At 42.5% G+C, this 27,943-nt stretch overlaps 1 protein-coding gene across 1 annotated transcript in view; it reads right to left on the bottom strand.

Annotated features, from left to right (window-relative positions):
• Positions 1-27,943, bottom strand: part of dhx36 (DEAH (Asp-Glu-Ala-His) box polypeptide 36) — a 125,870-nt gene that overhangs the window by 33,142 nt on the left and 64,785 nt on the right. Inside the window, exon 15 of the mRNA XM_063045313.1 lies at positions 13,437-13,580. Within this exon, the coding sequence (XP_062901383.1) occupies positions 13,437-13,580 (144 nt within the window). The remainder of the gene's footprint in view (positions 1-13,436; positions 13,581-27,943) is intronic.

The following is a 27,943-nucleotide window of genomic DNA, read 5'->3' as shown; positions in this document are numbered from 1 at the left end:
CAAAGCTGCCCATGGCAAAGAATTCCAGAGATTCACCACTCTCCAGCTAAATAAATTCTCATTTCCATTCTATTCTGAGGCTGCCTCCTCTAATCTTAGACTCTCGCACCATAAGAAACGTCCTCTCCACATCCACTCTATAAAGCAAGGCCTTTCACCATTCGGTATGTTTCAATGAGGTCACCCTTTATTCTTCTGAATTCCAGTGAATTCACGCCCAGAGCCATCAAACACTCTTCATATGACAAGCCATTCAATCCTGGAATCATTTTTGTGAACCTCCTTTGAACCCTCTCCAGTTTTAGTACGTCCTTTCTAAGGGGCCCAAAACTGCTCACAATACTCCAAGTGAGAGCTCACCAGTGTTTTATAAAGTTTCAACATTACATATTTGCTTTTACATTCTAGTCCTCTTAAAATCAATGCTTACATTGCATTTGCCTTCCTCACCACAGATTCAACCTACAAATTAACCTTCAGGAAATCCTGCACAAGGACTCCCACGTCTCCTTGCAAGTCAGTTTTTAATATTTTCCCTTCATTTAGAAAATTGTCAACCATTTCATTTTCTCTACCAAAGTATAGGACCATACACTCCCCAACATTGCATTCCATTTTCCATTTCTTTGCCTATTCTCCTAATCTAAGTCCTACTGCAGCCCCTCTACTTCCTCAAAACTACCTGCCCCTCCACCTATCTTCATATCATCTGCAAACTTTGCAACAAAGCCATCAATTCCATTATCCAAATCATTGACATATAATTTAAGAAGAATCAGTCCCAACACAGCCCCTGTGGAACACCACTAGCTACCAGAGCCAGCCAGGAAAGGCTCCCTTTATTCCCTCTCTTTGCCTCCTGCCAATCAGCCACAGCTTTATCCATGCTAGAATCTTTCCTGTAACACCATGGGCTTGTAAGCTAGTTAAGCAGCCTCATGTGTGGCACCTTGGCAATGGCCTTCTGAAAGCCCAAGTACACAACATGAACTGATTCTCCTTTACTTATCCTGCTTGTTAGTTCAACAAATTTGTCAGGCAAGATTTTCCCTCGAGGAAACCATGCTGACTTTACCCTGTGCCTCCAAGTACTATGAGATCTCATCCTTAATAATCAACTCCAACATCTTCCCAACCGCTGAGGTCAGATTAACTGGCCTATAGTTTCCTTTCTCCTGCCTCTCTCCCTTGTTGAAGAGTGGAGTGACATTTGCAATTTTCCAGTCTTCCAGAACCATACCAAAATTTATTGATTCTTGAAAGATCATTACTAATGCCTCCACAATCTCTTCAGCCAACTCTTTCAGAACTCTGGGGCGTACACCATCTGGTCCAGATGACTTATCCACCGTCAGACCTTTCAGTTTCCCCAAGAACCTTCTCTCTAGTTATGGTATCTTCACACACTTCATGGCCCCTGACATCTGGAACTTCCTCCATACTGCTAGTGCCTTCCACAGTGAAGACTGATGCAAAATACTTAATTCAGTTCATCCGCTATTTCATTGTCCCCTATTACTACCTCTCCAGCATTGTTTCCAGCGGTCCAATATCCACTCTTGCCTCTTTTGCACTTTATGTATCTGAAGAAACTTATGGTATCCTCTTTAATATTATCGGCTAGCTTACTTTCATATTCCATCTTTACCTTCTTAATGACTTTTTTAGTTGGTTTTTAAAAGCTTCCCAAATCCTCTAACTTCCCAATAATCTTTGCTTTATTATGCGCCCTCTGTTGGGCTTTTATGTTGGCTTTGACTTCACTTGTTGGCCACGTGTCCCCTCTCCTTTAGAGTACTTCTTCCTCTTTGGGATGTATATATCCTGTGCCTTGTGAATCTAGAAATTCGAGCCACTCTGCTCTGTTGTCATCCCTGCCAGTGTCCTTTTCCAATCAATTCTGGCCAACTCCTCTCTCATGCATCTGTAATTCCCTTTACTCCACTGCAATACTGATACATCTGACTGCAGCTTCTCAAATTTCAGAATGGATTTGATCATATTATCATTACTTTTACCTTAATTTCTCTAATCGATTCTGGTTCATTGCACAACATCCTATCCAAAATAGGTGATCCTCCAGTGGGCTCAATCACAAGCTGCTCTAAAAAGCCATCTCATAGCCACTCTAGAAATTCCCTTTCCTGTAAAGGAGACGGAGGACACCCACTATGAGTAAGTTTCAATGATTTATTAATAAAACCAAGACATGCACTAAGACATTCACTGAAACATTCCAGTTACACAAGGACATCACAAGAGGGCAACTTCTTCGAGCTCATCTGTAAACCAGCTTAATTTCTTCCCTTTAATGTCTCTTTTTCCCTTTTCAAGGTAGATAAAGTTCTGTCGGTGTCTGTGCTCTACAGCTGCACTCAAACTGCAATTCTTTATGGCATTGTTTCCCCGCTCTCGGGCTACTGATCGGCAATTTTTCGATATCCCCAGGATGCAGCCTGAAAGACGCGTGCCTTCAGGGCAAGGCCCTGCGGGCAAACGTATTTCACGCCAGTGTAGCCGACAGAGGTGCTATGGAACATTGCAAACAGCGGATCAACTGACTCGGGCAATCACTCTCTCATTCTCATTGCTGTCAATTCTCAAGTTGGACACCTCCCTGTCCCTTATTAGGAATGGAGAGAGAGCATGTGGCATGTCGAATTGTCGGGTGAACAATTAATTTTTGTTGGACTGTTGATCACAACCTCTCTTTGTGGGCTTTGCTATTGCTTGCTTGGTGGATGGTGAGTGCTGATGCTTCCAGCTGAAGAGTGAGTGTGTGAGAGAGCGTGAGAGAGCGAGAGAGAGAGAGTGTGGTTAATACCTTGCTGTTGCTTATGCGTGGGAAGAGAGCATTTTGCGGTTCTAGTGTTTTACTGTCATTCGTTCTTTGGGTTTATCCTTTTACCTCTGAAAAAAATTAGCAGGCACGAAATGAGGAACTAATGCTCACACACTTAGATCAACTGCCCTAGCGCTCTGCTATGCACCTGCAGAATACTGTGCATCTGTGTGGGGCAGATCAGCCCATGCGAAGAAAATAGACCCGTTGCTTAGCGAAGCCTGCTGAATAATCACGGGTACACTGCGCCCCACACCCACTAACATCACTTACAGACTTGAAGGCATTGCTCCCCCCAGAGATCTGAAGACACACTACTACAAAAACCGAAAAAGGTAAACAGAACTCGGATCCACAGCACCCACTACATCATCATGTGCCAGTTTCCAACCGCCTAAAATTGAGGAAAAGCTTTGCTACAGTGGAGGAACTACCGCACGGAATGTCCCCCCAAACATACAGGATTGACCTCTGACAACAAACAGAAACCAGAACCCCACCAAACAATACAGTGCAAGACCCCACAGAAATGTTACCAGACGGGGCACTGCTTGACAGACGGAAGTGGTGCACTCTCAACAGAGCGAGAGCGGGAGTTTGTAGGACGGGAGACAATATGGTGAAGTGGGGTTTAAAGACCAGCGAATCCTGTGAGTGTGGCAAAAGGGTGCAGAACATTGAACACATTCTGCGCAACTGCCCACTCTCACATGATTTAGCTGACACTGACCTGCTCAACATCAACCAAACAACACTAGAGCGGCTGGCTGTCCGGTGTGACAGGCTATGATGATGATTCTTTGGGTTCTCTTCTGTTTTTGTGGATGTGACACAGTGGTGTCAAGAAAACAACCTCTCCCTCAACGTCGCAAAAACAAAGGAGCTGGTTATGGATTACAGGAGGAATGGAGACGGGCTAAACCCTATTGACATCAATGGATCTGGGGTTGAGAAGGTAAACAGCTTCATGTTCCTCGGCATCCACATCACTGAGGACCTCATGTGGTCAGTACACACCAGCTGTGTGGTGAAAAGGGCACAACAGTGCTTCTTTCACCTCAATCGGTTAAGGAAGTTTGGTATGAGTCCCCAAATCCTAAGAACTTTCTGCAGGGGCACAATTGAGAGCATCGTCACTGGCTGTATCACTGCCTGGTAGGGGAACTGTACCTCCCTTAATCACAGGACTCTGCAGAAAGTGGTGTGGACAGCCCAGCACATCTGTAGTTGTGAGCTTCCCATGATTCAGGACACTTACAAAGACAGGCGTGAAAAAAGGGCCCGTAGGATCATTAGGGACCCAAGTCATCCCAGCCACAAGCTATTCCAGCTGCTACCATCCGGGAAGCAGTACCGCAGCATAAAGCCAGGATCAACAGACTCAGGGACAGCTTCTTCCACCAGGCCACCAGACTGACGAACTCACGCTGATCTGAGCGTACTCTATATTACATTGACTGCTCTATTTATTATAAATTACTATGATTGCACATGGCACATTTAGATGGAGACGTAACAAAGATTTTTACTCATGTAAGTGAATGACGTAAGAAATAAAGTCAATTCAATTCAATGTCTGTGAAGAGCAAGAATTTCAGGTTGTATACTGTATACACTACCTGATACTGAATGGAACCATTGAATGATAAGTGCATGCCTGGGCTCTCTATCTGCAGAACATTTCCAAATCTTTCTGTGGAACTGTTCGTGCGAACCCCAGTCCACGGTGACCCAGACAGCAGATGCTGCACGTGCATTATAGCAAGACGCTAGCAGTACTTTGATGCCGGAAGCCAGTACTGTGACACCAAAGCAGTCAATGAAAGGGCTGCAGTAGTCCTGAAATGGGCCAGCCGATAACTAATAGAGCACCAGCGGCTTTCGACCGGCAGAATGTGTTAACCATTCATACTGCAATGACATTTTTATAAACCCTGTGATTGCATGGGGCATGGATGACACTGGCCAGACCTACTGTCTAATTTCAGCCGGCCCCTGAACTAAACGTGGTAGCATAGTGGTTAGCATAATGTTTTACAGCAGGCGAGGTTTGACTTCCGTTGCTGTAAGGAGTTTGTACATTCTCCCTGAGACCACGTGCTTTTCCTCTGGGTGCTCCAATTTCCTTGCACATTCCAAAGATATACGGCTTTGTAAGTCGCGGACATGTTTTGTTGGCGCTCGAGTGATGGCGACACTTGCAGGCTGCCCAGTACAAACCTCGCTGACTTGATGCAAAAGGTGCATTTCACTGTACCTTGCTATGTACAGGTGACAAACAAAGCTAATCATTCTTTCAATCTTTTAAACACCTTGCTGGGAAATTTCACACAATGCAGTTGCAGGGCTGGAGTGATACAAAAGCCAGATAGGGCAGGGGATAGAAGAATCCTCTGCCTGAGGTGCGACAGCAGCGTAGCAGTTAGTGCAACACTATCACAGCTCAAGGCATTCCAGAGTTTTTGTAGGGAGTCTCTTTACATCCTCTCCATGGGATGTGTGGGTTTTCTCTGTTTATTCCCACAGACCAAAGATGTACCGGGTAGATTAACTGGTCATTGTAAATTTTCCCATGACTACGTTAAGGTTAATCGGGGTTGTGGGGTTACTGGGGCGGCCTGGTTCAAAGGGCTGTAGCACTAAATAAATACCTCCTCTGACAATCCTTAAACTTCCCCATCTTTGCAAATATTAAAGTCAATTTGAAATATGCCATGAGAAGTTTTAGATGCAGAGTCCTAAATCAATAGCAGAATTACAGGAATCAATACAGGATTGGCAGCTGGATTACAAACTGAAGGGTCTGGGCCTGTAAGAGAGTGAGTGTGACAGAGTATGTGCGTGTGAGAGAGAGAGTGTGTGTGTGTGTGTGTGTGTGTGTGTGTGTGTGTGTGTGTGTGTGTGAGTGAGTGAGTGAGTGAGTGAGTGAGTGAGTGAGTGAGAGAGAGAGAGAGAGAGAGAGAGACAGAGAGAGAGAGACAGACAGACACACAGAGACAGAGACTGACTCTCTCTGCATCCGTATTAGTTATTCTTGGATTACAAACTCCCAGGTTACGAATGCCTGACTCACAGACACCCTGTACATACAAAGCAGCATTTGGGAGAACAGGAGGGATAGATGGGAATGAATTTACTGGCCGCTATAGCTATCTTCTATCCAGGCGGGAGCAATGCATTTCTGTGTGCCCTCTCTCTGACCCTCTTCCTGAGCCACAACAATCAGGGGCTGGGACTAGTCAGGCAGAGGTGGGAGCGCTACACAGGCTGAGTCAGTGAGGCCAGCTGGTGGCTGCTCTTCACGTGCATCGTCGCACTCTCACATGCTGATGTTACAAAAATGTCAGGATATGAGCAGCTGTCAGGAATAAACCCCCTGTTGTAACCTCGGGATCGCCTGTGTCACTCTGATACTATAAAAGGTTTAATAGGATGAGTGATCCAGTAACAATTTTCCGTAAAAAAGAGGAGAAGGTGGGACCTAGAATGGGTGGCATGGTAGTGTGGCAGTTAGCTTAACACTGTTGTAGCACCAGTGACAGGAGTTCAATTCCGATCGCTATGCTTCTCCTAGAATTATGGCCAATGTAAATGTCCCAAACCGAGTGTTTGGGGCCTTGTCATTGGCGAGCTCAGAGTCCAAGGCCGAGGATTCGGTGATTGACTTGACCTGGGTTGATGCCAAAGATCCAGGCCCCAGGGTCAACTGAAAGTTCAGAAGTCAAGGCCCGAAGGCCAGAACCCACCCCCACCCCCCAAAATCTGTGAATCCCTGAGAGTCCACTGGGGATGTTAAAGCCCACTGTTTGAAAAGCCGAGTTCTAGTCCTCCTAGTGGAGGACTTGGTGTGTGCGTGGGTGGGTGGGAGGGAGGAATGGGGCTTGTTTTGCTGTTGTTTTGTCACCCGTTGTGTTCTGTGTTGTTCTGCTAAGCATTGTGGGTATGCTACGTTGATACCGGAATGTGAGGCAACAGTGGGCACACCCTCGGATGCATTGGGTGTTAACACAAAAGACGCATTTCACTGTATGTTTCGATGTGCACGTGATAAATAAACTTGAATCTTGAAAACTTGACTCAGCTTTACCCCCGTCCCGACTCAGGTCCCAATCTGCATTCAGGCTGTGTGTGGCTGCGAATGTTTTTGTCAAACTACAGCAATCACCGTCACTCATCTAGCTGGAACCACTTAGACTATGCATGTCCATTTACGACTGACAACCACTACAGGCAATTTTCTATGAATAACGCTTTTATTTACCTTATTAAGTCACTTTCCTTTCAAAGCTGCTTCTATTAAAGTTCAAGGTTCAAGGTAAATTTATTATTTTATTTTTATACTATTTAGAGATATGGTGAGAAACAGGCCCTTCCAGATCATTGAGGCACACCACCCAGCAACCCATCTATTTAACCCTAGCCTAAGCACAGGACAATATACAATGTCCAATTAATCTGCCAAACAGGATACCTTTGGACTGTGGGAGGAAACCGGAGCACCACAGGAAACCCACACAATCACGGGGAGAGTGTACGACTTCTTACAGACAGTGTCAGAACTGAACTCCAAACTCCGACACCCTGAGCTGCAACAGCGTTGCGCTAACCGCTACACTACCATGGCCCCAACTTATCAATGTACGGTTTCCATATAGAACTTTGAGATTCATTTTCTTGTAGGAACCCACAGGAAAATAAAGAAATACAACAGAATCCATGAAAAACTACACATAACAAAGACCAACAAGAGGACAAATGGTAAAAATAAACTAAAAAATGTAAAATAATACTGAGAACACGAGCTGCAGACTTTCTGAAAGTGATTCGACAGGCTGCTGAACAGTTCAGTGCTGAGGCGAATGAAACTGGTCCAGAAGCCCAAGACAGGATTCAAGACTCAAAGTACACTTATTGTCAAAGTATGTATGCAGTAAACAACCCTGAGATTTGTTCCCACAGGCAGCCATAAACAAAGAAAACTGTGAGCCCATTCAAAGAAAAGCATCAAACTCCACCCCCACGTAAAAAAAACAAATCACACAAACTGCAAAAAACAAAATCGAAAGAGTCCAGGCATATTCAAATTAGCACCTTTAGACAGAATGGTATATGAAAATGTAAATACCTGCAATACACAGTCAAATGACTAATTCGGCAATGTGATTCTCCGACACAATTAATGGATAACTGATATTCCTCATTCCTCCGAGATGCAGCACAGAGCGTCATAGGAAGTCATTCCTGCCCGTGGCCATCAAACTTTACAACTCCTCCCTTGAAGGGTCAGACACCCTGAGCCGATAGGCTGGTCCTGGACTTATTTCATAATTGACTGGCATAATTTACATATTACTATTTAACTATTTATGGTTCTATTACTATTTATTATTTATGGTGCAACTGTAACGAAAACCAATTTCCCCCGGGATCAATAAAGTATGACTATGACTTAAATGACAATGTACTAGGGCAAAATACTGAATGTACCTACATGCTATATGAAAATAAAGTAAAAGGCAAGATCAAGCTTTCTTCTATTAGCAAAGTCTCTGTTACGGGATTATACACTCAGTAGCTACTTTGTTAGGTATACCTGTACATCTGATTATTTATGCAAATATCTAATTGGCCAACTATGTGTCTGCAACTCGATGCGTAAAAGCATACAGACATGATCAGTTGTTGTCCAGACCAAACATCAAAATGGGGGCGAAATGTGATCCAAGTGACTTTGACCATGGAACGATTGTTAGTGGCACACAGGGTGGTTTGAGTATCTCAGAAACTGCTGATCTCCTGGGATTTTCACACAAGAAAATTTCCAGAGTTTACAGAGAATGTGCAAAAAACAAAAAAAAAACATCCAGTGAGCAGCAGTTCTGTGGGCCAAAACGCTTTGTTAACGAGATAGGTCAGAGGAGAATGGCCAGACTGGTTCAAGCTGACAGGAAGGCGACAGTAAATGAAATAACCATATGCTACAACAGTGTGTAGAACAGCATCTCTGAATGCACAACACGTCGACACTTGAAATGGATGGGCGACAGCAGCAAAAAACCACCCTGGTTTCCACTCCTGTGGTCATTCTGTTAGGTACACTCCTGTACTAATAAAGTGGCCACTGAATGTATAAATGGTTAAATTATTTCATCCACTGCTGCTTTTCTTATGACTGTTAGCTCTCACAGATTCCTTACATCTACCATCTACACACTGCACAGTCAGTATAACAATGGCCACACATGCACACAAATGACGTATGAGATTGACAAACCAGTCAGTTCAATTGCACCGTTAACTGCAGCTATTTAACTTACCAACTTAATTCTCTATAAAATACATCATCATTTGGGATTGTACATTGTGTGTCGGCAATGGTACACAATACAAAAAAAAGTACCCTTTCAAAATCCACAATTATGCTAAAGATTGTAGGAAATTTCCATACATTATTTCAGACTTAAATAACCTTGTCTGGAGTTTGCCTGACTTAGGGTGACACAAATCTGATCCTCTTGTCTCAAAGTGAGAATGCGCGAAATCATAAATAAAAATGCCCAAAAGTACGTCACAGTACAGGCTCTTTGGCCCATGATATTGTACTGACTCTTTAGCCTACTCCGAGATCAATCTAACCCTTCCTTCTTACATAGCTCTCCATCTTTCCTTTAAACATGTGTCTAAGAATCACCTAATTGTCCCTAAAATAACTTCCTCTACCACAACCCTTGGCTGCGCGTTCCACATACCCACCACTCCGTATATTAAAAAAAACACTACTTTTGACATCTTCCCTGTACTTTCCTCCAAACACCTTAAAATTGTGCCCCCTCGTATTAGCCATTTCCACCCTGGAGGAAAAAACAGTCTCTGACCACTGTATCTATGCCTCTTATCATCCTGTACATCTCTATTAAGTCACCTATCATCCTCCTTCACTCCAAAGAGAAAGGCCTGAGCTCACTCAAGCTATCCACATAAGATATGCCCTCTAATACAGGCAGGATCCTGGTAAATCTGCTCTGGACCCTGTCTAAAGCTTCAAACTCCTTCCTATAAGGAAGTGACCAGAACCAAATACAATACTCTTAAGTCTGGTCTAACCAGAGTTTTATAGACCTGCAACATTACCTCACGCCCTTTGTTACACAATCAATCAAAAAAACTGTATCTTATGTACTTTGAACAGAAAGCAATACTGGTTTTTACCATAATCATTTTACCATAAGCAATTTAAGATCCGTAATGAAGATGTTAGCAGTATATTTTCGGTTGAATAATTAAAGCACGAAAACTAGTTGCAGAAAAATGAATGAAAAAGTGTTGCTTGCACCAGAGCATTTAATATCAGGAGGCAAATGGTAAAAAAGCCATACGGTCTGTGAATATCTGTAAGAAAGCAGACTGCTGCTAGAACTTAGCTGGCCGGGTAGGATCTGCTGGGAGTGATGGGGAAAGGAAGGGAATTGCCGATGTTTCTAGAGACGCATAGTGGAGAGTTAGAGTCATTGAACACAACAGCACAGAAATAGGCCCTTTGGCCTATCTAGTCCATACTGACCTGTTTGTCTGCCTAGCCACATCTACCTGCACCCATACCCCTCTCATCCACGTACCTACTCAAACTTCTCTTAACTGTTGGAATTGAACTAACATTCAGCACTTTCACTGCCAGTTTGTTCCACACTCACCTCCCTCTGAGTTGAGAAGTTCCCCCTCAGCTTTCCCTTAAATCAGGGGTTCCCAACCTTTTTTATGCCATGGACTCCAGGTTGGGAACCCCTGCCTTAAATATTCCACTTTTCACCTTAAACCTGTGACTTCCTAGTTTCCAGTCTCATCCAAACTCAAGGGAAAAAAGTCTGCATGCATTTACCCTATCTATAGCCCTCATGGTTTTGTATATTTCTATCAAATCTCCTCTCATTCTCCTACACTTCGGGGAATAAAGTCCAAATCCAGTCAACCAAGACCTGGCAACATTTCTCTATACTCCTTCAAGCTTATTGATATCTTTCCTGTGGGTAGGTGGCCACATCAGCACCCAATACTCCAAATTCAGCCTCGCCAACATTTCATACAACCTCAGTATAACAATACTCTGAGTTCCTTGTCACCTCCTTAAGTACTCACAATCCCATCTAGTTTAGTGTCCCCAGCAAACCTGGACAAATGTCATTCGATCCTGTCAGGGAAATTATTGCTATTGGGAATACATAAAGCATAAAACCCTATGATATCCCACTGGTCAAAGCCTGCCAACCAAGGAGGACCCATTTACTTCTACTTTTCACTTTCTACCTAATAAGCAATTGTAAACGTACACCAGTAGATTATTCCTTGTTCTATTTGCAATAATCACTGTCAGAAGCTATCAAAAATTCCAAAGGCACCAAATCTACTCATTCTATTGAGTACAATCATATTGAACTCGAGCAGATTTTCCCATCATTGTTATTCTACTCTTGAAAAACAAGATGAGTGTCTTCATCCCCCGCTGCAGAATTCAAAAGTACTGACTGTTATTTTAGTATTCTGACTGATTGCATCATGGCCTGGTATGGATACACCAATGCTCAAGAATGGAAAAGCCTACAAAAAGCAGTGGGTACAGCCCAGACCATCGCAGGAAAAGCCCTCCCCACCTCTGAGCAATTTACAAAGGGGGGGGGCTGCCACAATGAAGCAGCATCCATCAAAGACGCCCTCCAACCAAGCCATGCTCTCTTCTCGCTGCTAGCATCAGGCAGGAGGTACAGGAGCCTTCAGTCCCACACCAGGTTTAGGAACGGTCATTACCCTACAACCAACAGGCTCCTGAACCAGCACTGATCAGTTCTTTCACCTTAACACTGAACTAATTCCGCAATTTATAGATTTATTTTCAAGGACTTTAGAACTCATGTATGTTCTCAGTATTATTTATTTTACACTCAGTGACCTTTTTATTCTGTACATCTGTTCATGAATGCAAATATCTAATCACCCAGTGATGTGGCAGAACGAGTCTGTGGTGGCCAGTGCAATCATGTTTGCTGTTGTGTGCTGGGGCAGCAGGCTGAGGGTAGCAGACACCAACAGAATCAACAAACTCATTCGTAAGGCCAGTGATGTTGTGGGGATGGAACTGGAGTCTCTCACGGTGGTGTCTGAAAAGAGGATGCTGTCCAAGTTGCATGCCATCTTGGACAATGTCTCTCATCCACTACATAATGTCCTGGTTGGGCACAGGAGTACATTCAGTCAGAGACTCATTCCACCGAGATGCAACACAGAGTGTCATAGGAAGTCATTCCTGCCCGTGGCCATCAAACTTTACAACTCCTCCCTTGGAGGGTCAGACACCCTGAGCCAGTAGGCTGGTCCTGGACTTATTTCCTGGCATAATTTACTTATTACTATTTAATTATTTATGGTGCAACTGTAATGAAAACCAATTTCCCCCGGGATCAATAAAGTATGACTATGACTATACTATGACTATGACTAAGAACATGCAGACATGGTCAAAGGGTTCAGTTGTTGTTCGGACCAAGCACCAGGAGGGGAAAAAACGTGATCTAAGTGACTTTGACCATGGAGTGATTGTTGGTCCCAGACGGGACAGTTTGATTATCTCAAAAACTGCTGATCTTCTGGGATTTTCACACACAACAGCCGCTAAAGGTTACAGAGAATAGCGCGAAGAACAAAGAAACATCCAATGTGCGACAGTTCTGTCAGTGAAACTGCCTTGTTAATGGGGGAGGTCAGAGGAGAATGGTCAGACTGGTTCAAGCTGACAGGAAGCGACAGCAACTCAAATAACCATGTGCGACAACAGTGTTTAGAAGAGCAACTCTCAGCGCACAACACGTCGCAGCTTGAGATGGATGGGCTACAGCAGGAGGTAACTAATAACGTGGCCACTGAGCATATTATTTTTTTCTATTTGCACTATTTGCCTTCTTTTGAACATTAGTTGTTTGTCAGTCTTTGTGGTTTTCACTAATTCTAAGGTATTTCTTTGTTCCACTGTGAATGCCTGCGTGAAAGTGAATCACGCATATGGTGACGTGTACATACTGTGATAATAAATCTGCTTTGAACTTTGATGTTTCAGATCAAGACCCTGCACCTCTCCTGAAGCATCAACAACTCCCATTCCCCCTGCCAACAGATGCTGCCTGACATACCGAGTTCCTTCAGCAGGTTATTTTTTGGGTCCAAATTCCAGCATCTGTGTTCTCTTGTATCTCCCTCTGTAAGATGGTGGCAGAAACTCAGAACAAAAGATGGAAGTCTCCGAAAGCTATGCACCTTACTGAAGTACCCATGGTCATGACTAGCTGAAGTAGTCCTAGAAAGGAATACCTGATGATTCTATTTGGAGCGGCACACAAGGTCACCACTCTTTGGCACCATTTTTATCTTCTTGTAATTCTTGCTTCATACTAAAGATGGAAAGCTTAACCAGAGACCAGAAAGTCCCAGTTTATGACCAACAAACTTCGACTCTGTAAGCATCCACTGACTGCCCTCTATAAACAGTGCTTCAGTGACTCAATGCTATATATTATGCATACCTGTCGACAGGTGCAGAAAACTACCTTACCTTCCAGCTCGACCTTTCCGCTGCTTGGCATTCGCTTTGCTAACCCACTCTGCAGCCATCGTGCTGATATTGTTTTGAGTGTCAAAGTGAGTCTCCTTTATCTTCCCCCCATCTATCACATGGACCACGTCATCTATGGTGATACTGGAAGATAAAAGATTTTTAAGCATTATTTTTTGCTGTGCGTTTTATCAATACTAATGCACTTCAATCACACCCCCTCATACATTAGCAGTGCTTTCATGAACAATGATAATCCTGGGTACAGACTGCATTGTTGAAGGTCTAATATCATCATATGTCAACGTCTGGAGGATGGATTTGATGGTTTGCTGGCCAAGTTTGTGGATGACACAAAGAAAGCATGAGGGGCAGGTAGCCTTGAGGAAACAGGGAATCTGCAAAAGGACTTGAACAGATTTAGAAAATGGGCAAAGAACTGGCAGATTCAAGATTCTTTGTCATTCTTCAGCACACTGTAAAGGAAAACAAAATGATTGTTATTCCAGATCCGATGCAGCAAAAAAAAACACAAGCATAGAGAACACAATAAAAAAAAGGAAAAGGTGTTAGTCAGCCTAAGAGCTTGGAGAAAGTAAATGCATTTGAGTCTGGTGGTCTTGGTATGGATGCTGCATAGCCTCTTCCCTGATGGGAGTGAGATAACAGTCCATGAGCAGGGTGGGTGGGATCCTTCATGATATTGCTGGCCTATTTCCAGCAACTCTCTGTATGCATGTCCCTGATGGTGGTAAGGCTGCTGCTAGTGATACAAAGGAATAAAAATGTAATATCGTGTGAATAAAGGGACAAATGTTCTAAATGGAGAGTGAATTCAGAAACCAGATGTTCAAAGGGACTGGGGATTCCTAGTGCAGTATTCCATATAGCTTAACTTGCTCTTTGAGCCAGAAGTAAGGAAGGCAAATGGAATTACATGAGGACTAGAATATAAAAGGAAGAATATCAGGCATTAGTCAGACCACATTTGGAGCACTGTAAGCAGTTTTGGGCTCCGTATCGAGGGAATGATGTGCTGGCATTGGAGGTGGTCCAGAGGTGGTTTACTAGAATGATCGCAGAAATCATCTGGTCATCTATTCCCTGGAGTTCAGGAGAATTAGGAGGTGATTCTCACTGAAACCTATCAGATGTAGAAAGACCTAGACAGAGTAGACATGGGGAGAATATTTCCTATAGTTGGAGTGTTATTAAGACCAGATGGCACAGCCTCACAATAGAACATCTCTTTACAGCAAAGATTAGGAGGAATTTCTTTAACCAGAGGGTACTGAATCTGTGGAATTCATTGTTCCCTGACCACTGTGGAGGCCAAGTCATTGAGAATATTTAAAGCGGAGGTTTCTTGATTAATAATGGTGTCAAAGGTACAAGGAAGCACATACACAATGCTGACAGAACACAGCAGGTCCGGCAGCATCTATGGAAAGAAATAAAGTGCCAATGTTTCAGGCAGAGTCGCTTCGTCAGACCTAATGAAGTGTCTTGGCCCAAAATGTCATCTCTTTATTCTAGTCCATAGATACAGCCTGACCTGAGGTCTTCCAGCATCGCCTGCATGTCACGCTGGAGCTGCAGCGCCTGCAGAAACTCCTGCATTACAGGTTACAGAGAGAAGACAGGAACATAGGGTTGCAAGGGAAAATAAATCAGCCAACATCAAATGGCGGAGCAAACTCAATGGGCTGAATGGCTCCTCCATTTTATTGGCTTTTCATCTTAAGGGGGCAGCTATTCGCATCTCTGAGAACTCAGTGCTTCACAGGAATTATTTGCTTTTAGTTGCACAATGCAGCAGTTAGAAAACAGATCTTGTTGGTGAAAGTTTCTTTTGTACAGGACGTTTCTGTGAGCAGGTTCCTTGCAACACAATACAACTTCAGTGACGTGGGCTATGGAAGGGGGTAAATGTTTGTCCCTTGATGGAGGGACTAATCCACCTGTTAATTCTATTATCACCAGCTCCTGCATTCTGTCACCGATTTCATTCTGTACTCCATCTATACTAACGTGCAGAATTATCAGTCTGGATGGCATGCACACAAAACTTTTCATTGCATAGTCACATATCACATCCTCCTCACGACCAATTTTAAGTTTGTATGATCAGTACACTTAACTTCAATAAAATGAGTGTTCAGTTACCCATTCTATTAGTCATAGAAACACTGCTAATAGTGTTCCATGACTAAAAGCAGGTAAATGTAAACTGGTCCTTTGGTCCAGCAATGATTGGCTCTTGATAAGTAAGGGCATCAAAGGTTATGGGGAAAAGGCAGGAGAATTGGTTGAGGGGTAAAATAAATCAGCCATGATCGAAGGTGGAGCATACTTGTTAGACCAAATCTCCTAATTCTGCTCCAATGTCTTATGGTCTAAATCCATGCTGATCATAATACCCAGCCAGCTAGTCCCATTTCCTGCATTCAACCCTCAAACCTTCATGTAGCTATGCAAGTGTTTTTTCTTAAGTGAGTGATACTATTCTATCTGCATCAACCACTTCCTCAGGCAGTTCTTTCCATTTACCCACAGTGAAAATGTTGCCCCCCAGCTCCCTTTGAAACCCTTCCCCTCTCACCTCAAGTCCATGCCTAGTTTTGGCTTAGTTCAATAAAATTGTAATATTTTCACCAATATATTTAATTGACATTTTATTTCTCTGTGGGAGTTTGGTAAAAAAAAAATCAGTTGGAGGCTTAACCCAGGGGTTCCCAACTTTTTTTTATGCTATGGATCAATAGCAAGGGGTAGCACCAGTCTTATCATGTGTGACCAGGCGTCGCACTCTGTCGAGAAAATCAAATTACACTAGGTGCTAATAGGCCATCAGAGGAATCCAGATATCGGAAGGAGGCAGCGAATAGAAACCACACACTTTTGAAAATAAGGTTTTGTATATAAGAAAAAAAACAATACGTACAAAATATTTACGTCAGCAAGAACAATACAAAATTCAAAGATTTTGTTTAGATTCCAAATCTTAGATATCAAACCACAACAAATTCCTTTTTACTTATCCCTAGTTAGTGAGAAAACCAAATATAATTCCTTTTCTCAAGTATTATAATTAACTCAGTTTCAGTTCCAGGCAGTATATCTACAAGTTTAAATTCAAATTCAAAAATTATATATACACAGTTTAACTCCTTTCATGACAATTCTCCAACATCACAACTCTTAAACAAAGTAAATTTCACTCAGTAACTTAAAGCCTTTGTAAAAATAATCAGTTCTTGCAGAAAATCAAATTCGGATTCTTTGAATGAAAATAAACTTATACATCCTACCATATCAAATCCTCTACGTCATTACTCATTTTGTTCCTGTGCTGGGTGGCTCGCCATCTTGTTTCTTAGTTCATTGGAATGAAAAAGTTGATCTTCCACAGAAAGTCAATTCACAAACTTGTACAAAAACTTGACCAAATCCTTTGGTATGACTTTACCAAACTAATTCCCGACTACACTGATTTTGGACACTGGTCTCTGCTGATATTGTCTCGTTAAAGCTGCTGCGTGCTATAGCCGTAGCTTCAATCAATCCTTTGTCGCTATCATCTCTCCTCCAGGGGTTTCACCCTGAGGGTTTCAAGTTACAAGGGTAAAGATACTCACTACTAATTCCACTTTTAACAGTTCACGTCTTCAGCTTCTAGTTATTGCTGCATTTCTCTCCTTGTCCGTCCTGTGTCCAGCCCGCAACACCCCGCCCCCGCATATTATTTTTCTCAGTAAAAAAAGAAATCGGTAAACCTTGTTTTCATCTCTCCACAGGTAGAACTTTCTAACATTACAGCGTTGGGTTTAATTGACCTGGGTTACAGCTGGCTTAAGGCAATTGTAAAACGCGAGTTCATCACAGACGTGCCCTGAAGGGTCTCAGCTCGAATTGGCGACTGTTTATTCCTTTCCATGGATGCTGCCTGACCTGCTAAGTTCCAGTATCATTTTTTGTGTGTTACTCTGGATTTCCAGCATCTGTAGAATGTCATGTGTTTTAGACTTCAACCAATATTTACAATCCTCCAAGATGCAACATGGCTGTGTGTGTCTTCGCGAACACATAAGCAATTCTGGAAGGCACAGTTCCATGCTGCACTCTACATGAAATTAATTTACAGCAGGGTCCCTTTACAATGCAACAGGGAATCCTCCTTACCAAACCCAAGCTGTTAAAGCCAATATAAAACATGGAACTTGATTCACATCCTCACCCCGGCTATAAATAAGATTCATATTACCCGTCTCATTGCTTCATTGAACTTGGGAAAACAACACATGGGAGCACTCCAGAAAATTAGATGTTTAATTACTCCTCCTTTGAAGAGTCAAAATTCAAGATCATTTAATGCCATTTCCAGTGCACAGGTGAAAAGGAGAATGGAGAAGTAATTGCTACTCTGATCCGATGAACCACAATAAAACAGAAGGTAAAGAACACAACAAATATAAATACATCATCATGTGCCATGTCACATGATGTAGGTGATCATTGTCTCAGGACTATGATTGTTCTTGGTAAATTTTTCTGCAGAAGTGGTTTGCCGTTGCCTTCTTCTGGGCAGTGTCTTTACGAGGCAGGTGACCCCAGCTATTATCAATACTCTTCGAAAACTGTCTTCCTGGCATCAGTGGCCACATAACTAGGACATGATATGCACCAGCTGTTCATACAACCATTCACCACGTGACCCTGACTGGTGAGCTAGGCAGATGCCAGCCCATGGCTGCCTTTTACCTCAATAAGGCCACCCTCAGGGAGGAGGAGCAACACCTCACATTCCATCTAGGTAGCCTTCAACCTGATGGTATGAATATCGACTTCTCCTCTTGGTAATTATTCCCCCAGCCTGCCCGTGTTTTTCCTATTCCTCACTCTGGCCTCTTACCTCATGTCCTCACCTCTCTCTGGGTCCCTTCCTCCTTCCCTTTTTCCCCATAGTCCACTCTGCTCTCCTATCAGATTCCTTCCTCTCCGGCCCTTTACCTTTCCCACCCACCTGGCTTCACCTATCACCTTCCTAGCTAGCCTCCTTCCCCTCCCCCTGCCTTTGTATTTTGGTGTCTTCCCCCCTTCCTTTCCAGTCCTGAAGGAGGATCTCGGCACGAAACATAAACTGTTCCCTCATTTCCAAAGATGTTGGGTAACTTGCTGAGTTCTTCCAAGCGTGAGTGAGTGGGTGTATATATATGTGTGTGCATGTGATTGCCAGTATTTGCAAAATCCCTTGTGTTAACAAATTAACTTGTGCTTTAAATCCCTGAGATAGTTGTCACATCGCTGTTTTATACACCAACATAACGATCCTGTTGCCCCGTTGTGAAAAGTCAATCAAACAATAAAGGCCAATTCTATTCAATGCTAGAGTGAACAGAATATTTATAGCAACCCATTTTCAATTTTAAAGAATAAAATGAAGATTTTTAATAAAAATATTCAGCAGAACATTCATTTCAAGAGGACTAGAATATAAAAGCAAAGATATAACACTGAGGCTTTATAAGACATTGGTCACACAGCAGTTTTGGGCCCTTTATCCAAGAAAAGATAAAATGGCATTGGAGACTATCCAGAGGAGGTTCACAAGGATGACTCCGGGAATGAAAGGATTAAGGTATGAAGCACATTTGATGGCTCTGGGCCTTTAGCTGCTGCAGCTTAGATGAATGAGATGGAATCACACTGAAACCTTTTGAATACTGAAAGGCCTAGACACAGTTCATATGTAGAGGTTGTTTCCGAGAGTGGGGGAGTCCAGTGCCGGAAGGCACAGCCTCAGAATAGAGGGACATCCATTTAGAACAGAGATGAGTTGGCATTTCTTTAGTCAGAGGTTCACCACAGATTGCCACAGATTCACCACAGAAAGTCACTGGGTATATTTAAAGCAGAGGTCAATAAGTTCTTGATTAATAATGGTATCGAAGGATACAGGAAAAAGGCAGGTGAATGGGGTTGAGGGGGATAACAAATCAGCTATGATGGAATGGTGGGGCAGACTTGATGGCCCAAATGACCTAATTCTGCTCCTATGTTTTATGGTCTACTTCTTGCAGCAGTTGGTAAAATTTCATCTTTCCCAGAACATTCTGGTACTATTCCACATTACTGTCTCGGTTTGATGCAGCATCCTCTCACAATATACAAAGACTACAAGGAACTGTCAGGTCAGCAGAAAAGGTCAATGGCTGCAGTCTGCCATCACTGCAGGGCTTGTATGTGTCCAGGACAAAGAAGCAGGCAGGAAAAAAATATTGCAGACACTACGGACCAGCAAACTGCCTTCCAAAGCTCCCTTCTGTAAAACACTATAGGGCTATTAAAACAATTACTTCACACCATTAATTTTATCAACCATTCTATTTGCGCACCCCCCCCCCCATCACTGCGCTGTAAACACATTAAACCAGTTTTTATTATGCTGTTCTCCTTGCAAATACATGCTGGTATTTATATACTGTTGCATGTTATACACACAAACACAGCAAATAAAGTTGATCATTGATCCTCAAAAGATCCAGGTTCCAATGGTTTCGAGTGCACTGAGTGACGGTTGAAAGCAGACACAATACTAACAGAAGCAAACTATACACTTGGAAAAGAAAACCAGTGAAGACGTAGGGAAAAAAAAGAGGGGTGGCTATTCACATCTGCGATCTCAAAATCTATAGTCTGGATTGCACTGCATTTCTGATTAAAGGTAATTATGGCAGTACTGAGCTACAGCCAGTAGAAGCACACAAAAACATCGGAATAGTATTTTTGTTCACAGTGATAATAATGCACCCTACCAAAACATCTCATAATTATTTATGCACTAATAGCCTTGCAAAACCTTCTCCCACACAAAAATGTAGCACATCTCAAGCAGTTTTCAAGAAAACATTAACAGATAACAGATGTGCATTTAGAACAGAAAAAATATATTGGATTAGGTTTGTATGTCTAATTTTGATTATTGGTGCAGGATTGTTACTAAGTGCTAGAGAAAAAGATATCCCAAATAACTTTTCAGATATACTGTACATTTCTGGACCCATATAGACACTATTTTCAACCTGGGCAGACCAAGAGTTATGTAACAAAAAATTCACATGTACTGTACACCACAAGAGTTGGCAAATGATAATGAACAGTCATAAGGACAGAGTTACAGAGTGTAGGTAACAGGCTCTTCAGACTAATGACCATGCCATCCAAGTGTCCTACCTCAACTAGTCTTAGTTGCCTGCACTTGGCTCATACACCTCTATAACCTTCCTATCATATATCTGTGTAAATGTCTTTTCAAATGTACCCGCCACTACCATTTCTGGTAGTTCAATCCAAACACCCACCGTCTTTGATGTGTGAAAAAGATGTCTTTTTTTTTAACCTTTCCCCTTTTACCTCAAATCTATGCCCTTTAATTTTAGACTCCCCAAACCTGGGAAGATTGGATGGCAGGATGGAGATACATCTCTACCAAAGGAAGGGTAAGGCACTTCTTTCCTCCACTAGCCTGCAGGCCATCCTTGGGCAAGGTATAACACTGGCTGAGCCCCTCAATATCAGGGTCACGTGAAGCCACAGGAAGAGCTGGTGGATGGTCGCTTGAGAACTGATACGCATCACATCCTGGTTATGCAACCACTGATACAAGGCAGACAATCTCTGAAGAGTATTGATAATGGCTGAGGTCACCCATCTTGTAAAGACACTGCACAGAAGGTGGCAATGGCAAACCACTTTTGTAGAAAAATTTGCCAAGAACAATCATGGTCGTGAGATCATGATAGCCTACGTCATACAACACGGCACACAATGATGATGATGACGATCGTGGTAAGAAGACCGTGATCTTATGTATGCCCACAAAAATATTCTGAGGATCCTTTTTGGCTGAAAGAACACAGTGACAATCATCAGCACCATGAAGTCCTCTGAGCGCTATGTACCAGTCTAAGCCGAGGATCGAATGCACGTTACTGATAAAGCAGATGAAGACAGGATTTTGCCTGAGACCAACATCTAGAGCTAAGCAGCTGGATCCTAGACTTCCTATCAGATCGCCCGTCGGTGGTAAGGATGGGCTCCCTCACCTCTGACCCTCAACACAGGTGCCTCCCAGGGTTGTGTCCTGATTCCCCTCCTCTACTCCCTTTACACCCATGACTGTGCTGTCACACACAGCTCCAACCTACTGATCAAATTTGAAGATAACATGACATTGATCAGTCTTATTTCTAGCAGTGACCAGACAGCCTACAGAGGAGAATTTAAACATAGTTGTGTTCAAGATAACACTCCTCCTTCAATGTCCAAAAAACAAGAGTTGAACGTGGATTAGAGGAGGAATGGAGACAGGCTCATTCCAATTAACATCAATGGGACTGCAGTTGAGAGGGTGAGTAGTTTCAAGTTTCTTGGTATGCACATCAATTAAGATCTCACCTGAACTGTACACACAGGCTGTGTGGCAAATAAAGCACAACCAGCATCTGTTCTACCTCAGGTAACTGAAGTTTGGCATGAGCCACCAAATCCTCAAGGCTTTTTACAGGGACACGACTAAGAGCATCCTGACTAGCTGTATCATCACCTGGAAGGGGAACTGTACCAACCTCGATCACTGGGCACTGCAGAGAGTGGTACAGGCATCCCAGCGCATCTGTAGATGTGAACTTCCCTCCAATGAGAACACTTATGCAGTAGGTGCGTAAAGAAGGCCTGGAAGATCATCAGGGACACCTGTCACCCAACCAAAAAACTGTTTCAGCTGCTTCCATCTGGCAAACAATACTGCAGCATTAAAGCCAGGATCAACAGGCTAAGGGACAGCTTCTTTCTACAAGCCATTAGACTTTTAAATTCACATGTCTGTACATTGCAGTGGAGTCATAACATAAAGATTTTTACTCCCTCACATTGTGGGATGTATATTAGATTTAAATAAATTCAAATTCAAAATATTTGGACTTCACAAATTTCCTTAATGTGAGATATTCTTTTAACGAATGGTTTTTATTTCTATTAATTACAATTTTTATTTTATTGCCCGCTAAGTGAAGTGATGCCTCTGATGGCCAGGACAATCACTCTCTTCTTACTACCGAGATTCAGCTCATTGGTTCACGTATTGTCCAAGGCTACAATAATCTCTGGAGCAGACAGAACCTGCTGCGATCCAAAATGCATTTTTCCAAGCAGGTTATTGATTACTGTTGAGGACACTGGTATTACGCTGAGTAACACACACAAAATGCTAGCCGAATTCAGCAGGTCAGGCTGCATCTATGGAGAGGAATAAAGAGTCGATGTTTTGGGCCGACCTCCTCCATCAGACTGTTATACTGATGACTAAGAATTCACAGTTGGAGTAATAATTAAATTGATTGGATTAGTCACAGGACCTGAGCAAATTTTCTGTTAGATGGTGGCTGCCGATTTTTTGACTATACTGCAATAGCTTGGCCGGAGTAAGACAACTTTTGGAGTGCCAGTATTTGGGGTTGTGATCAGGATGCTCTAGCCTATGCTGTATCTAGCACCCAACTGTTTCACAACCTCTCCTGGAGATGAAGTGGCTTGAGACTGGCTTCTGTGCCAACGATGGACCTCACCCACTCAGCACTTATGACAGTGAAGAACTGAGTCTCAGTTTTGGTCCCTTGCCTTCAGCAAGGGTGGTAAAGTTCTTACAACCTCCAAGATGCTGCTTTGTACAGCAGCAGCATTCATAGCTGATCTGAATTGATCTGATTCACTGATTCCACAATCCCTTAGCTTTTCAAAGATACACCGATTACACCTTTAATTAAATAGGTATGTAGTCCTGTTGTGATTTCACCAGGTTAGTTTTCATTTTGGAACATACTTGGTGTTATCAGCTTAATAGTCATTACCAATATTTTACTGTTAAAGAATTCCATAGTAATTTTATTAAACTTAAAAAACTCTAGGACTTCAATCCAGCCCTCTAGACCAGGGGTTCCCAACAAACCCCTCGGTTAATTATTGAAGCCCATAGCATCAGAAAGGTTGGGAATCCCTGCTCTAGACTATTAGTCCAGTTGCATTATCACCATTCCATGGCTCCCAACAGCCCTTCCAATGATCTCATGGAGTCATAGAACACTACAGCACAGGAACAGCCCCTTATGCCCAGCTAGTCCACGCTGAACTATTAATTTGCCTCGTCCCATCAACCTGCACCCAGACCATAGCACTCCATACATCTCCCATCCATGTACCGATCCAAATTTTCCTTAAATGTTGAAATCAAACCTGCTTCCACCACTTGCACCTGCAGCTCATTCTACATTATCATCACCCTCTGAGTGAAGACGTTCTTCCTCAGGTCCCACTTAAATATTTCACCTTTCATCTTTAATCCATAACCTCAAGTTCTAGTCTCATCCAACCTCAGTGGAAAAAAACATGCATTTATCCTGTCTATAGCCCTCATATTTAATATAACTATTAAATCTCCCCTCCTTCTCCTGTGCTCCAGGCACCTAACCCATTCAACCTTTCCCTATAACTCAAATCCTCATCCCAGCAAAATCATTGTAAGTTTTCTCTGCACTTATCATCACTCTCTGAGCGAAGACATTCCCCCTCAGGTCTCATTTAAACATTTCACCTTTCATCCTTCATCCATACTCCTTCAATCTTAATGGCGTATTTCCTGTAGGTAGGAAACCAGAACTGCATACAATACTCTAAAACTGGGGCTCACCGGTGCCTTAGACAACATAACATCCCAGCTCCTTTTTACTCAATACTTTAATCTGTTCAATCTTCTCCATCTGAGATGCAAATACATAGCAAGCAGGACTATAAGGCAGGATTTGTGTATGTGGGAAATAAAGCGGACAGCCACTCTGCCTGCAGACTCAAGCAGTTCAGAAGCTGAGCCTGCCTCCAAGATTTAATCACAAGTACACAAATGAATCTGCATATGACTCATTTTCCATTGCTATTTCGATAGCCTTCGGCCACTGCTTGCCCTAACCAAGAATGAACTTTACATCCTGAATTGAGTACCAGGTTCATACTGGATTGGAGGTTCTAAATTCAAAATAAATTTTACTATCAAAGTACATATACAGAATGTCACCATATACAGCTCTAAGATTCATTTTCTTGTGGGTAAATAAAAGGACAATATTTCTCCTGGTTAGAAAGTTGCAAAATAACGGGGTGACAATTCAGGATGAAGAGACAGTTTCTTCATCTGGAGGTTAATGAAGATTCAGTTGCACAAATGTTAGAAGACTCTAAACAGTCAGAGGGCAATTTATTCTTGAAGCCATGTATCTATCTGGCTGGTCCAGCCTTGGTTACTTGCAACCCCTGAATATGCATAGTGGGGTGTGGGAGGCTTGGAGATGGTAATGTCATTGAATGTCTAAGGTTGGTGGTTTGACTCTTCTGCTAGAGTTGGTCCTTGCTTAGCTTGTTAATGACACAAAGACTACTCGCTATATATCAACCCAAGCCCTCCAAGCAAGATCATTTGTTGAGAAGAAACGAAAGCAATTCCATATTGTGTAATCTCCACTTCAGATCTTATAATGGAATGGTGATACAACAGAAGATGGTTGGACATGGGACTCTGTCATGAAGAGCCCCTACAGTCACGTCTCAGGGCAAAGTCCATGATCGTTGACCTCTACCAACCATGACAACCTTACTCTGTAATGAAATGTGATTACAACCATTCAAGTGTTTTCCTTTATTTTACCAAGATTCCTGGGCAACAATTATACATTTCCTTAATATCAATGGCAATTATCATCACCCCATCACCTCCCTTCTAGAATTCAGCTCCGGTACACATTCAGGCTAAGGCTGGGATGAACTAAGGATTTCATGAAAGCTTTGTCTTCACTCTTTTATTCTTAGTGATAATGAATACAAGGACACAGGATTTACAATTTCAGAGACAGTATTATTTTGCAGTACTGAAAGTTCAAATGGCTTTGTGAGCTTACTTACAGTCTTTATCTTTAGTTTTATTTGTGCAATCATTCAAAGCCGTGCTGATTCATTCCATTCTAAACAATTTAATGAACCTTCTTCACCTCCATTCTGTAAACACCCCACGTTAGTTGGGTTCTTGAGGTTTGATAGGCTCTGGCACCTAATGCCATAGTATAGCTTTTCTTCACGTCACAAGCAAACTTGCGTACATACTGCTTCAGAGTAGGAGTACGTCGCTTGGCAACACTGGTCCGCTCCGCCATTCAATTAGATCACAACTGATTTGACTGTAAACATCAAGTGCGTATTAAAAAAAACACTAACTGCTGGAAGAACTCAGTGGGTCAGGCAGCATCTGTGAAGTTAAATGGGCCGTCGGTGTTTCGGGTCAAGATCCTTCGTGTGAACTAGACCTGGACTCTTCATTTAGTCCAGATGAAGGGTCTAGATTCAAAAAAAACATCAACAATCCATTTTCACCCACATTTCCCTCCAGCAGTTTGTTTTTTTTTTAAACCTAGATTCTGGCATCTATAGTCCCTTGTGTCCCTGCTCAATTCTATGTTGCTGCTTACCCTACCCCTTCCTTGTCATGAATGTGTTAGTATTAGTCATAGAGCAACAGAGCATGGGTATAAGACCTTCAGACTAACCAGTCCATGCCAACCCACAGTATCCACCCAGCTAATCCCAATTTCCTGCATTCGGTCCGTATCCCTCCCAACCCCTCCAGGCGCCTCTCCAAGTGGTTTGTAAATGATACTGTTGTGCCTGCCTCAACCACTCCATCTGGCAGCTCGCTCCATATACTCATCACCCTCTTCAACAAAATGTTGTCCCTCAGCTCCCTTTGAAATCTTTCTCCTCTCACCCAGGGTGTATGCCCCTAGTTTAGGATTAGTTGAATAAAACTGTAATACATTAAATATAAAGACATCTGATTTAGTTGATAATTTATTTCTCTACAGGAGGTTGGCGAAAAGCAACAAATGGCTTCAGCAGATTGTAAAACAGAGCTCGTCCAACATTTACATTCCTACAATCTGCAACATGGTTGTGTGTCTTCCTGAACATGCAAGCAATTATGGAAGGCACACAAGGGCCGGATCAGTTTTGAGAGCCTTGTTCATGCTGCACTCTAGATGAACCTGATTTACAGCAAGGTCGCTTTGCAATCCATCAGGGGATCCTCCTTACCAACCCCAAGCTGTCAATGCCAATATAAAATATAGAACTCATTCCACTTCCTCCCTCCTGGTTATAAATAAGATTCAGATTACCCATCTCATTGCTTCATTAAACTTGGAAAAACAACATATGTGAGCACTCCAGAAATTTAGATGTTTAATTACTCCTCCTTTCCATCCGGTCAGAGGTTTAATTTCTCCTGCTTTTTCTTTCACCTGACCACATTTTCTTAAAAGATGTCAGGTATCTACTTCTATTTTAAAAATATTCAAGAACTTCTCTTTTGCTGTCCTTTGAGGAAGGGTTTCAGACACTCAATCCCCAGCAAATAAACTTCACACACCTGCCTTATAGATGACATTTCACTTTAGTCCACAAGAGATAGCAGCAATAACAAGGTATTATATACAATGATTTTTCCATCAGATAATAAGACACAAGACACAGGAGCAGAATTAGTTCATTTGGCCCATCAAGTCAGCTCTGCCATTTCATCATGGCTGATCTATTATCCCTCTCAACCCAAATCTCCTGCCTTCATCCGTGTAAACGATGATGCCTTTATTAATTAAAAACCTATCAACCTCTGCTTTAAATATATCCAAGGCCTCGGCCACCATAGCAGTCTGTAGAAATGAATTTCACAGATTCACCACCGTTTGGCCAAAGGAATTCCTCCTCATCTCTACTCTAAAGGGATGGCCTTTCATCTTAGGCTGTGCCCTCTGGCCCTAGACTCACCCACTATAGGAAACATCCTCTCCGCATCCACTCTACCTAGGCCTTTCATATTCAGTTTGTTCCAATAAGACCCCCTCTCATACTTCTAAACTCCAGTGAGTACAGGCATGGAGCCATCAAATGTTCCTTATATGTTAACCCTTTCATTCACAGGATCACTCTCGTGAGCAATCTCTGGACCCTGTCCAATGCCAGTACATCTTATCTTAGATAGGGGGACCAAACTGCTCACAATATTCTGTGCGGTCTGACCAATGTACCATGAAACCTTTAAACAGTGATTCTCCGGTACTAGATTCTCCCATTAAACAAATCATTTTCTTTGCATCCAACCCTCAGGATCTTTTATGTTGACCAGTTTTTAAGTAGTTTTCGTAAATTCTACTGTATTTCTTTATTTTCCTCTAAAAACTTGCAAGACAATGTATCTCAAAGTAGTGTATAGTGGTGTATCCATACTTTGAGAATAAATTTGCTTTGACTTTAAGGATTGGTTCTCAGGTACACTTACTGAATAACCAGTCTGGAAGGAAATCAAGAAATGTCATAAGGTGTAAACTTTCGAAGCACAAATAAAATAATGAGAG

Source organism: Mobula hypostoma, chromosome 4 (assembly GCF_963921235.1).
Source record: "Mobula hypostoma chromosome 4, sMobHyp1.1, whole genome shotgun sequence".
Taxonomy (NCBI): Eukaryota; Metazoa; Chordata; class Chondrichthyes; order Myliobatiformes; family Myliobatidae; genus Mobula; species Mobula hypostoma.
Note: the sequence above shows the minus strand (reverse complement) of the source record. Positions and strands in the feature narration are given on the sequence as shown.